Below are 12,986 nucleotides of genomic sequence, written 5' to 3'. Positions count from 1 at the left end.
TTAACTGCTGGGAGTGTCTCACCTTGAGCGAAAGTGGGCAGCCCCACGTGACCAGAGCTGGGTGCCCTGAGGGGGGATGGCATGACTGGCTTGGATCATATCTGGGAAGCTGTATTTGAAGTGCATGACTTGCAGCTGGAATCCCTTGGGCCAGGTGGCTAGTGACAGACAGTGCCGGCTTCTCTGGAGTCAGTCTGTGTGGATTGTGGGAAGTAAGAGGGGACTCTGAATGCTGCACACTGTCTGCCCTTGGGGAAGCCCCTGGAGGTCTCTGAGCCTCAGTTCCCTTAAATGTAGCTTAGCTGCATGAGGATCAGAGGTGTGGGAGCTGCAAAATGTGGAGCCAGTACCTGGCATGTGCACTAAAGTGTGGGCCAGCATCCATGTGTGGTGAGTACATAGGTGTTTGCGGCCCCCTTAGGTCTTCTTCAACATGGTCTCTCTGAGTTTCTTCCCTTGCCAGTGGTCTAGGAGCCTATGGCTTATGAGCAGCCACCCTTGCCTCCTGTTCTGATGCTGTTGAACACTCTGGGTTACAGTCTGAGAAGCAGTGGCTCTGTTGGCTGCTGAGATTCCCATTCCCCCTGCTTTGAGAGCAACATAGAGCTGGCCCCAGGCCAAAGCCCCAGCCTCAGTGCTGGGGCTGAGATACCATATACTGAGCAGTGGATTAGCCCAGGAGGGGGTGGCGCTTTAGCGTAAGACTTCAGCAGGCTCTATAGTAGGACAGCCCATGTGACAGATGTGGGAGCCAAGGTCCAGGAGAAAGGAGGCCCGTGCTCCTTTGGCTCAGCTTTTCTTCCCCTTCATAGCTTTGCCTCTTCTTTCTGCCTGAGATCAGGCTGCTGACAAAGAGGGGACCCTGTATGGCCACAAAGCCCCTCCATCGCATTGCAATGTAGTTAGAATTGAAGAGGGACCAGCCTGAGATGAGCACTGGGGATAGTTTTGATTGTCAGTTATTCTCAGGTGCATCCCTCCTTAAATAGGGGTTTTTGAGGTACCTCCCCAAAATGGCCTGCACTCTTGAGCCTGTTCAAGTTAGGGATGGAGCAGGTGAGGTTGCCAGTGATCACTTGGTAGAGAAGCTTCTTGAGAGATCTTCCAGCTGTGGGGACAGGTAGGAAGGACCTGCTGAATGTTAGAGTGGGAGGGGCGTCTTGGAAATGTCAGTGGGCCAGGGATAAACCAGGAGCATCGGAGAAGTACTGGGGGAGGGCACAGAATACCCAGGATGAGACAGTCTCAGCACCACCTGAGCAGAGGGCATAGAAGCCCTCATCCCAGGGACCCTGTATAGAGACCTCAGTGCATGTCAGGTGACCCCTACAGCAGCAGTGGGGCTGAAGGTGGCATCCTTGTTTTACAGTTGAGAAAACTAAGACATGGGTTAATGACTGGACCAAGGTTACAGAGCTTTTTAACATTTTATTTCATTTTGAAAAAAGATTCACTAAGTTGCCCAGGCTGGCCTTGGACTTTCGATCTCCTGCTTCATCCTCTTGAGTAGCTGGGATTACAGCTGTGCCCCACAATGTCTGGCTTTTGTACATATTTTTAAAGGAGTCCTCTCTCCCTTCAACCAGTCATCAGCCAGCATAGTGCCAGGAGCAGGTTGATAAGTGGCTGGTTTTTTGTTGAAGCAGAAGCTTGGTCCCCAGGGCTAGGGAAAGGAGACAATGCTAAGGTCACCCTGTCACCTATCTTGAACAGTCTGCACCATTCCAGGAGGTCACTTGGATGGCACCTGTGTTGTAGATGGAGGAGATGAGACTGGAGAGGATGCTGCTGCCTATGTCCCACCATTCTGTGGAGGGGACCAGCATAAACCAAGGAGGGCTTCCTGGAGGGGAAAGCTGTGAGGAATTAGATAAGTGAGAGGAGAGAGGGAGCCACTCCTGGGGAACAGGAGTCCTTGGTTTTCAGCTAATTTCTTGTGTTTATTTCATCATTCCCTCCTTGGGTCCTGTGTCTCCATGGCTCTGAGGCTGCTGTAAGAAGTATTTACAGTCCTGCCCAGGGGTGGGGTGGGGAAACCACTCAGAAACCAGCCCCACATTCAGTGGTGTGATCCATCAGACCAAGGAGGAGCTGTGCCTGGATATGTTCGGGGGATCGGACTGGATTGAGCACAAGGGGAAGGGAACACCTCTGCCAGGGCTTGGAAACATCTTAAGAGGGTCCAAGTAGAGAGAGCCAGCAGAAGGGTGTGGAGTGGCAGCACACGCGCAATGGGTACAGGAGTCTGAGTGCGCCAGATTGACAGTCTCAGGGTCACTGCAGATGCAGTTGGAGCCAGAGTCCTGAGTGCTATGTGAGGAAGTTGGGCTCATTTGCCGGGGCTGAGGAGGTAGGGGCTTTCCTTGGGGAGATTGCCATAGGGCCTGGGAGGTACCTCTCTCCCTGAACTTTCTGAGCAGCCAGCCAAGCCTGGTAGTTCCTCTTGGGGACCAGGAAGAGACCAAGAGCTGTATGCAGGAGGGGCAGTTGGCCTACAGCTCACTTTTGATTCCCCCAAATCCCACCCTATTCAGTGAGGTTCCTTATATTCTGTCCTTTTAAAATTCAGGGCACTTCGCTGTTCTACTGAGGTTTATGAATGTTTAAAAACTGCTTTGCGGTCCCCAAAGTAATTTGACAAGTCTGACAGCTATTGATTAAAAACCCGAAATTATTCAGGCTGCAGGATGACTTGGGGGATTAGATGGAAAGTTTTTTGTTTCTTCTGTCTCTGCACCCCCCTCCTCAAAAAGGAAATGAGATGTGAAAAGGTAAATGTGATCCCAAATGTCTTTTTGCAGACTCCACAGTTTTACTGGAAAGTGGGTGGGGTCTGGCCAGGGTGCTGAAGGCTGCCTGTTCTGACCGGACCAGGCCTGTGAACCAAGTGAGATGTAGGCAGCAGTGAGGTGTCACTGTTGGGCTACTGCAGGTAGTGATATAGAAGTAGTGGTGGCCCCTTATGTACATGTTGACACGAGGCTTCAGTGGTTCTCTAAAGTAGCACAGCCTGTGGAGACCACACCCAAAAGAGAGAAGGGAATTTGTTCAGGGTCTGTGGGCCCAAGGGCAAGAGGAAGAGGGCCAAGGTCACAAACGGATCAGGGGTGGAGCCTGGCCTTCTGTGAAGTAGGGGCCATGCAGCCTAACAGGGTGATCAGGCTGCCAGGATCTCAGCTTTTCACTCTGGACTGTATAACCTAAGAAGCCACTCCTACTCTCTAAGCCTCAGTTTCCTCCTCAGCAAAGTAGACCTGTACTAAAGCTCCCTTCATTAAATCTTTTGGATTCACTGAGGGTGTGTGGCAGGGCTCATCAGCCCTGGGTTTGAGTTCCTGTTCTCTCCCTGAGGCAGTGCCGCCTTGGGTGCAGGGTTATTGGGAGAGGGCTGAGATGACACCTGTGCTTGGATAGCGACACCTGCCCTGCCGTTGGGCACATGGTAGGTGTGCAGACTCCACAGCGGTTGTTAGGTCCAAGCTGCCGCCCTGTCACTCATTTAGTCGGTATCTATCAGGCACTACTGGTAACAGGCCTGGGGCTACGCTAAGCCATAACAGGCAGTGAGCCCCCAGTCCTGTTTTGGTTGCCAGGGTGTGGACCCTCTTTGCCAGCTTAGCTTTGTGGTGTAGGGAGCCCAGGGGTTGGGGTAGCAGAAGGCCAAAGCTCATCATGTGCATGGGGACTACCACACTGATTTCTCATGCTTCTCCTATGAGCTGTCCCTGGCCTTGGCCTGAGGAAAGCCAGAGCTGAGAAGGACCATGCCTCTGGGTCCTGTCATCCCAGGAAACCTTCTCAGGCTGAGTGGCCAGCCTCCTTGCCTTTTTAGGACAGGCTCTGTCTCCCCTGGGGCAACCAGGCAGCTGCATTCTTCTCCTCTCCTGGGATCCCAGCTGAGCCAGGAGTGAGCTCTCAGCTTCTCAGCAGCCGATTCCCAGGCCAGCAGGGCAAGGCTGGGCTAGGAAGAGATGGCTCTGCTGGATGGTCCTGTGGGACATGCTTCTGTTTATGTCCTGCCGCTTGATTCCCAGAAGGTCACCACCCTTGTCCTGACATGCTTCGGAACCATGTCCAGATGGGGTCACCTCCACAGTGGGCAGAGAGCTCCAGCACCGCTGTCTGGGCCTGCCTGCTCTACGGGCAAAGGTGTAGCAAGCATGCTTGGGCCTGAAAGGGCCTAGAGAATTTGCTGGGGTTTGATACCAGAATCAGCAGGACCTGCCAGCCTTGGGATGGCATGACAGTGGAGACACACCTTATAGTCATACCCTGTTCCAAGCCTGGTTATTATAACAGCCAGTGGCATGTGACCACCTAAGCCTTGGGATCAGGGACCACTGACCGAGGATTCACAGGCAGAGGGGCCACCCCCAGCCATACCCTCTTTCTGCTTAATTTCAGTAAGAGAATTTAAGGGTTTTTAAAATTTGAGGCACCCTGGGTGTGTTAGTTAGCTTTTTGTTGCTGTGACAAAATATCTGAGAAAAGCAACTTTAAGGAGAGAAGGTTTGTTTTGCTCACAGTTTCAGCAGTTTTAGTCCATGGTCAGCTGGCTCCAAAGCAGGAATGTCATGGCAGAAGAGCCTGATGGGACAAAGAGCATGCTCACTTCAAGGCATTTGGGAAGCAGAGAGTAACAGCATATGCTGGCACCTTCCTCCCTTTATTGTTCTATCTGGTTCCCACCCTATTGAGGTGCAACCCATATTTAGGGCAGCTCTCTTCCCTCAGGTTTTTTGTGGGGTTTTTTTGGTACACGGGATCGAACTCAGGACCTTGAGCTTGCAAGGCAGGTGCCAGAACTACTGAGCTAAATCCCCGGCCCTTCCCTCAGTTTTTTATCCCACATGTCATTCATCTCTGGAAAGACCCTCACAAACACAGCCAGAAGTGTGCATTATGAATTTTGTAAGAGTTTCTCAATTCAATCAAGTTGACAACCAAGATTAACTGTCATGTGGGCATTTGGGCAGATACAGTAGGCCCCCATTTTATAGATGGAGAAAGTAAGAAATTTGAGCGGTCAGGAAAGAACAGTGCACAGCCTGAGAAATCCCTCATTCCCATGTCAGAAAGTCTAACCTATCGTAGAAAGGTCAGCATTGATAAGCAGCATCTCTATCACTCATCGATGTTGTTCACAGCTATGTCCCAGCTCCCATCCTGGCCACGGATGGGTGAAGGAGGCTGGGACAGTCATAGGTGACTGATCGTAGTTGCTAGCACAGACTGTGGCCTTCCTGGACATGCCCCTGCAGTGTTTCACTTGATCCTTGGAGCAACAGTGGGGAGATGTTATCCTTGCTTGAGGGTAGGAAACAGACCTCGAGAGTTGAACACTTAAGGCCCTCAGGTTGTATGCTGTATGAGGAACAGAGAAGGTTGGTTCCTAACTGGATACCCAGGATCCTAACCCTTCTGGCCTCCTGCTTGTTTCTAGCTGCTGATGGCTTTTCTGTAGCGTGCATTCACACATGTATATGGGTGTGTTTACTCTAGGGCTCCTTCCACTTCCTGTCTGCGTGTGCTGCCTGCCATGTTGTCCCAGCACTTCGATAGTGAGCCTCTGCTGTGGGTCTTGGAAGGGGTCTCCAGCTCCTGCTGGTGTACTTTCAGCCACAATGTGCCCACTGTCGAAAACCAAATGAGCCTGGCCATTTGTAGATAGCTGGTGCTGAGCTGGCATTGGCCCTTCTTGGTCCCAGTCCCGCCTTGGGATCTCACAGGGCAGCTTCCTCTGACCTTTTAAGATTTAGAGGGTAACGCTGAGCCCCTCACTATCTAGGCTAAACAACCTCACTCTCCTACCCACCCATAGCTGTAAGCATCCTTAACTGTGTCAAGTAGAGCTTTTCAGTTATCTCAAGTTTTGTTTTTATTTTTGGGACCCCTCCCTCCTTGAAAACATGAGTTTTTCAAACTTCTGTGTCATTAACCTTTTAAGGGAAAAAGGATCTGAGTAGAAAAACAGCTTGTGGGTTGGCTGGAAGGCTATCTGATAAGGCTGTGCCCCAAGAGCTGGGACAATGTCCTCTTGTTGCTGCTGCCTGGCTTCACAATGAACTGCTGTTGGGCCAGCTCTGTTTCTAATAGTGGCCCACTTGTGCCTGTGCCCACGTTTCCTGGGCCCTGGGAGTGGCTCCTTCCCCACCCTAAATGAGCTGGTCATAGTGAGCAGTCAGTCTGGCTGTTGGCCTTTCTTTGCTCCGCTGCCCATGGTCCCCCGTGAAATGGGGCATGGGCAGAGGCCGTGGCACAGGCTGATGGAGTCAGACTTGCACTCTCCTGAGCTGAGGTCAGATCCCACTCAGCCTCTTACTGATCACAGTAGTGTCATCTCTGCCAAGTTACTTCCCTTTTCTGAGGCACGGTGCTTCAGCTCTGATAGTCGTGAGAATTAAGTGAGGAGACTGGCAGGAGACTGGGGAGCTCAAGTGATATGGTTTGGGCTATCTGGAAAGACCAGAGGCAGCACTGTGGTGGTGGTGGTGGTCTGGGCCATGAAAACAAAGAGATGGAGAGAAGGGTGAGACCAGCTGAAGAAGAGTCTGGGCCAAGACTCCTGAGGGCAGCCCATGGTTATTCACTAACCAGAGTGTAGTGTGAGGGGTCTTTCAGGAGGGTTTTGACACTGGCTTGAGGCCACTGGGAATTGATTGTCTTGAAGCCTGTGAAGGGAGAGAGGAGAAAGGGGAGCAAGGCCATGTCAAGTAGAGGGGTCTGTCCAGGGACAGATGCTGCTAAGCTGTTGATGGCGGGGCGGGCGGGGGTGGCGCCATGGAACACCCTTCCCTGCAGTCCCTGACCAGGGACTGTTGCCCTGTGGCTGGCCCATGAGTGACCTGGGTTTCCTGGTGCCACCTCCTGCCGCCTCATTCCTGGGAGGTTTAAGAGTTCCCTGCCATGGAGCTGTGGAAAGGGCCTCCAATATAGTAAACCCAGCTTGGGGATGGAAGGGCAGGAGGCACAGGGCTGTAGTTCCTATAGGGCTGTCATGGGGCTAGAGAGTCCGCCACACTTTAGGAGAGCCTAAAGAGGGCTGGGGGGCAGGGTACTGCTGCAGACGATAGGATGAGCCCCTGGGATCCTCTCTTTCACAAATATTCTAGAGTGAATATTGTGGTGCTGCTCTTAGGAATTTGCCTTAAACACGCAGCCATCCCAATGGACCCACCAGTGGATCTTCTTTGTCCCTTCGCCCAGGCGTTAGCCATGTCATGAGGGTTTGTGGGCCCAAGGAAGTCTGTCCTCATCCGAGCTGTCTTCCTTTCCACCCTGACCTGGGCTGGTGGGTATTAAGGTTTTCATCTAGGAAGTCTGAGGCTCTGAATTTTAGAGCTGAGCCAGGCCCAGCCTTCCTCACGAGGAGCACTCCTTGCCTGGCAGAGGACAAGTCTGTGGCATACTTTCCCAGCACAGCCTGGTGAATGGCACTGTCTGGCCAGGGAGTCTGAGAAGACTTCATGGAAGAAAGGGCGCTGATGAGAACTGGATGGGACCCAGGGAAGGGAACTTCTTGGCAGAAGGATGGCATGTGCTTGGAGGCCTGCCTGAGAGACGTAGGTCCTAGGGTGGAGCTGCCCAGCTGGAAGTGGAAGAAGCAGGTGGACCCCTGGCCAGCAGCCCTGAGTACCAAGACCTGGGCTAGAACTGAGTCTTAGGGTCTTTAGAGGGCACCCCCCCATCACAGACCCAGAGGCCTGGGAAGTGCCTCCCCCTGACAGTCTTGTCTTTTAGTGTATTTCAGTATCACAGTCTCCACCTGAGGCAAGAGTCTGTTTTCCTTTTTCATATAAGGAAATAGACCCAAGTGTGGCAGCAACACCAGGAGAAAGATGGGACCCTGGGTCTCGCTTCCTCTGCTTAATGCAGGGTGAGGTTAGCATCTATCTCTTGGGCTGTTGAAGATTCTGTGAGGTGAAGCATGTGACAGTACCATGGTGCCTGGCCCAGGGGTGCTGGCTCTGCCCTGGTGAGAAGTGGCATGTGTGTGGTGTTGCTTCTCTGAGGCATAACCACACTGTGTTCTTGGCAGAGTTTTTGTGAGAACTAGTTCAGACCAGGACTTTGGAGGTAATCTGCAGGGGTGGAGGCCTCTAGCTGAAGGCCTTTTGCTCTCCTTGGTTTGATTTTTAATTTTGTGAGACAGGATCTCACTGTGCAGTTCACGAACTCATGGCAATCCTCCCGCCTCAGCCTCCCGAGTGCTGGGATTACAGGCATGTGTCACCACACTCAGCTAGCTCTTCTTGTTATCACCTTGCCAAGGGGATCAGGCTCTTGTTTCTAAGGACCACAGAAGGCCAGAGGGGGAAGCAGTCATGACACTGGGAGAGGCCATGCAGTTGGGCCACCTTCTATCCCTCCTATCCCTGGCAAGCAGGGAGGGACCTAACCCAGGGACTAGTGGATAGCAGAGGCCCTTCCTACAGTGGCACCAGACCCCTGACTCCACACCTGTGGAGTGGTGGGCAGGGCCCGCACCTGGGTTATATCCTAGCAGGGAACCTCCGGCACATGAAGTAATTTTTCCTCCCCGACCCCATCTTACCTTTCTGTAAAGTGGGTAAGCGAATGCTCCTGGCAGAGTTATGTGCAGCTGAAAGGAGAAAAAGAATGTACAGTGAGCCGGCTTGTGTGTTGGTCGGTACCTCCAAGCACCCTTCTGAGAGTGGGATGCGAGCAGCAGAGGGCCCGGTGCTTTCTCACTCCTCTACCCAGACTTCCCAAGTTGGGAGGCTGTGCCTTCATTCCCCGCTTGGAGCCTGGCAGTCTTGGGTGCCCGTCTTCCTCCCTGCCTCAGGTGGCTGCTTGCTTAGCCTGGCAAGGCACAGACTGGAGGTGAGAAGGAAGTGATCCAGCCATACTTGGCATAAGCCGAAGGCAGTGTGGGGTAAAGGGCCGCCTGGGGTGACTCATGGGGTAGGCAGTCCTTGGTGTGGAGTACCAGAGGAGTGCAGACATGTGACAGGCTGCTTCCTGGAGAAGTACTTTTTAAGCCATGAGAGGGCCCTGCTGGGTCCAGGAAGTGATCAAATGACTACTTTTCTGTTTGAGCCCTTGTCCTCTTATCAGCCACCCGCCAGGCACACCCTGGCAGGTTGTAGCACCCAGTTCCTCTGGGCCAAGGAGGTGAGAACCAAGGTTGCTGTGTATCAGGTCCCAGAGAGAGGCTGAGTGACAAAGAAATGCAGATACAGGAGCCCACACGCCCCTGCCCTGCCACCACCCACCAGTGCCCTGAGGCCTAGGGGCAGCCTGGGAGACTTTGGAGGAGCCACCTTCCAAGGCTGGGTGCAGCCTCTCATGTCTGCCCTCTTGGAGAAGCCCTTGGGGAGGTGGGCAGAGTCAGGGCTGTCCAGCTGCAGTCAGCTGAGCTGGGGCAGTCCAGGGTGCCATAAGAGCCCCGAGCTACCTTCAGCCTTCTGTTCCACCAGGAACTTTCCCAGCAAGGCCTGGGCCAGCTGGAACATGTTTGTGGGGCAGGACGGAAATGAAGGAAGGGGAGGGTTCTGCAGCCACAGGCTCTGAGCCGTGACTGTTTTGGGATCTGGCTCTGGCCTACTGGGTTTCTGGGCTGTCAGGGTCCTGGGGTCTCCCTAGACAGGCCCAGTATGCTGAACCATGCCTCCCATTCCTCTCTCCAGCCAGTGAGCACATTCAGGTGCCTTAGGCAGAAGGCAGCCTGGTTCTCCAGCACCTCCCTTTGTACTTCCTGGGCCCTGCCAGACCCGCTTAGGCTCCCAGTATACTGATCTGGCAGGGCTTTCCAGGCTGGGCCAGAGAGCATTCTGAGTCAGGCTGTGGACTGTTTGAGGACAAGGATGTTGGGGCCTAGGGCCCTGCAGGTCCTGGCTCTTCCTAGGTGAGGTGACTTCCCTGGTGTCTGAGGCAGGGCCTCTTCCAATGAGGTATGAGGCCCATCTGCGAGGGAGGGAGGGAAGCCCGGAGTCAGGGAGACAGGCTGCCCAGTGCCACTGCCAGCGCCAGCCCCAGCTGGGTTCTCAGCCAGGTGGAAGGCGGACGTCCCCACAGCATTGGTCAGTGCTGTGATGGGAAGGAGGCTGGGCTCTTTGAGAGGTTATCAAGGGTAAAGGCACGTCTGAACACCTAGAATGGCATGGCATGGTAGGTAGGTCGCTGTGTGCCTTTGTGAGCTGGGGCATCCCAGAGAGGGTCCTGGAAGAGCCAGGTGTGTGTGCTGGTGGACTTGGGCCACGGGCAAGAGCTCCACAGGGAGCCCAAGGAGTGTTTGGGTGGGTTCCAAGCTGACTTCAGCGGCTTCACAGCTTTCCTCTGGTCCTGTCCATTTCCTCAGGGCTTTCAGAGGCCAGCTTCATGCTGGGCAGGGAGAGGCAGTGGGAGAAGGCTGACTGGGTATCTGGGGGTGGGCCTTGTGGGGTGTCCAAGGGCTGGGGTCCTGCATGCAGCTCTCATGCCTTACAATGCCTAGACTTGGTGTTGGAAGAAGGTTCATGTGCATGCAGAGCTGTTGCCATGGAGATGTGGAATTTGGGGATGGGAAGGTGTCCTCTATGAGCCTGGAGATTTCGAGCCCTTCTCGGAATCCTGAGCCCATATATCATGGACCTCAGCCCATGGTGATCATGGAAGTGGGTGTGCAGAATGTGTGTCCTGAACGAAAGTGTCAAGTGACTCTGCCAGGCTCTGACTCTCTCCAAGTCAGGGCCCAAACCCCCGCCTCACTAAGGTAGGGAGAGAATGATGGGCTGAGCCTTTGGAGCATTGGAGCCAGGAGCCAGAGGTCAGAGGGTGTTGGGGGACGGCCTGTGGGTTAAGCCCAGGAAGGGAGACTTTTCCAGGGGTTCGAGTCACAGACACAGGTGCGGGCAAGGCCTGCCTAGCTTCCACGTCAGGAATCGTTTTTCTGGGCCCGGCCAGGCCTCAGGCTTTTCCTCTGCCCTAGCTGTGGGAGGAGGTGCCGGTTGGGTAGATACTGTCCTGTGCCACAGGAAGGGGCTCTTGACCTTTCTGAGATGCTTATTTCCAAGCACCAGAGCAGGTACTCCCTTGGTATGTTTCCACATGGTACACTGAGAAAACTGAGGTACAAAGGCCAGGGCTGGGGTTGGGGGGGTGACATGCCTAGGACCACATAGTAGGTGAATAGTGGGCTCAGGTCCAAAGCCAGATCTGTCAGTCAGTCTAGGAGCCTGTGCCTTGTGTCAAGGCCTGTTATGCCCATTGACCTGATCTGGGCCTAAGTCCTGGTATGGACTCAGCATCCCTTCCCCACGGAGTCACGTTGCCCTCATCTGCTCCATTCCCCCTCAGTACTGGGGAGATTGAACCCAGGGCCTCATGCATGCTAGGCAAGCACTCTACCACTGAGCTACATTCATAGCCCTTTTTATTTTAAGACAGCGTTTTGCTAAGTTGCCCAGCCTGGCCTTGAACTCGAGAATTTCTTGCCTCATCCTCCTGCATAGTAGCTAGGATTATAAGTGTATGCCAAGGTATCTGGCTCTTCATCTATAAAATGGAGCAGTGGAAATTCCGGGTCTCCTGCCTTGTTGGGGCTGGTGGAGTGGCACAGTGTATGGAAAAGGCTCTGCTGGCAGTGGCATTCTGAATGAATGTTGGGACAAGGAGGCTGCTTTGGTCTTGGACAGGGACCAGGGGAGTGGGGAAGACCCCAGAACCCTAGAAAGCTGTCTGGGCCTTGGCACCTCTTTCCTGGGGATCTCAGGGCCAGGCCAGACCCTGCCCTGCAGACTCAAAAGCTCACTTGAAACCCAAGTAGTCATAGAATCTTCAGTTTCTTACTCTCTGAGAGTCTGAGCTCCTTGCCCAGACCCCCACAGTGGAGAACGGGACTGGTGGGTCTCTGTGACACCCCTCTCCCCACACCTGCATGAAAACAAAGGAGAATGGGGGTGGGAGGAAGAGTGACTGCCTCAGAAGGGAAGTAGGGGCAGGGCCAGAAGCAGGTGAGTGGGTGGGGAGTTGGCAGCCAGCTTGGCTGTGGCCCTGCAGGCCCATCTGACACTTGTATTGCCCACCTCCCCAGGTCCCATCTGATGCCAAGGCTGAAGGAGTCTCGCTCCCACGAGTCCCTGCTCAGCCCCAGCAGTGCAGTGGAGGCGCTGGACCTCAGCATGGAGGAGGAGGTGGTCATCAAGCCGGTGCACAGTAGCATCCTGGGCCAGGACTACTGTTTCGAGGTGGGTCCTATCACGGATCAGGGTGGGGTGCCAGTGTCCTTCTCTGGGCAGGTCTCCAGGCACCCTCTTGGATTGCTCAGGCTTCAGCAAGGGACAGGCTCTTCAGGAATGTTCAGAATCTTCTCATAGCTTTTGGCTCCTGGGAGGCAGGTAGACCTGGGAGTGGAGAGGCTCTTACTCTTACTAGAGGGCTCCTTGGAAACGACCCAGAGCCTGCTCTCCATGCTAATAAATGAAGTTGCTGGGCCTCCAGTGGGTGAAAGTGAGTAACAAAAAGCCTGTGTGGAATTTCTTAAGTGTCAGGGCCCGTGTTGGAGCCTCCTCACTCCTCAGTGCAGTGTAGATTATGGAGATTCTCCCCCACCCACCCCTATCTGGGCTTGTTTCCCCTCCTGTTCAGTGAGAGCACAAACCTTTCCTGCCCAGCATTCGAGACCAGAGGCCCAGTGACCCAGCCTGCGCAGGGCTATTGCCCAGGGGTTACCTGTGAAGTCCCGCGTGGTAGCTGGGAATCATGGCCTGCAAAAGCCAGGATGTCAGAGTTCACACCACGAGGCTGAGAGACTGAGCCAGGCCTGGGTTGCTAATGCTGCCAGTATTCCTGGGAGTTCCTCATTACTTCTCCAATTATTCCCATTGTCTTTTTTTTCCTGCTTCTGTTTCTGGGAAGATTCCTACCCCACACCCACTCTCACCCCCAACAATCATGCATAATTTGGGGAGCTCTTTGATAGAGGAATGAGCCTGATAATGACAAGCTGCCATTTAGGAACTAGTGTGACAACCTCCTGGCATCTG

At 53.9% G+C, this 12,986-nt stretch overlaps 1 protein-coding gene and 1 long non-coding RNA gene across 21 annotated transcripts in view; one reads left to right on the top strand and one right to left on the bottom strand.

Moving 5' to 3' along the window:
- Positions 1-12,986, top strand: part of Dab2ip (DAB2 interacting protein) — a 185,583-nt gene that overhangs the window by 145,881 nt on the left and 26,716 nt on the right. For all 18 annotated transcript variants that reach the window (XM_013073682.3, XM_013073681.3, XM_013073689.3 and 15 more), the window contains one exon: positions 12,035-12,188. In XM_013073682.3, the coding sequence (XP_012929136.1) occupies positions 12,035-12,188 (154 nt within the window). The remainder of the gene's footprint in view (positions 1-12,034; positions 12,189-12,986) is intronic.
- On the bottom strand, positions 255-9,069 carry LOC110350187 (uncharacterized). Of its 3 annotated transcripts, none has more exons than XR_015439846.1 (4): positions 8,555-9,069; positions 6,595-6,671; positions 4,525-4,587; positions 255-3,010 (listed from the first exon to the last, which is right to left on the bottom strand). It is a non-coding gene; the product is annotated as an uncharacterized LOC110350187 (long non-coding RNA). The 3 variants fall into 3 exon arrangements; XR_002396608.2 differs by having other exon boundaries at positions 255-1,663; XR_015439845.1 differs by having other exon boundaries at positions 255-4,587.

The sequence above is a fragment of the Heterocephalus glaber genome, unplaced genomic scaffold (genome assembly GCF_053883595.1).
Source record: "Heterocephalus glaber isolate CG9 unplaced genomic scaffold, H.glaber_assembly_v1.0 deba00001479, whole genome shotgun sequence".
In the NCBI taxonomy this organism is placed as follows: Eukaryota; Metazoa; Chordata; class Mammalia; order Rodentia; family Bathyergidae; genus Heterocephalus; species Heterocephalus glaber.
The sequence above is the reverse complement of the archived record's forward strand: the minus strand, read 5'-3'. Positions and strand labels throughout refer to the sequence as shown.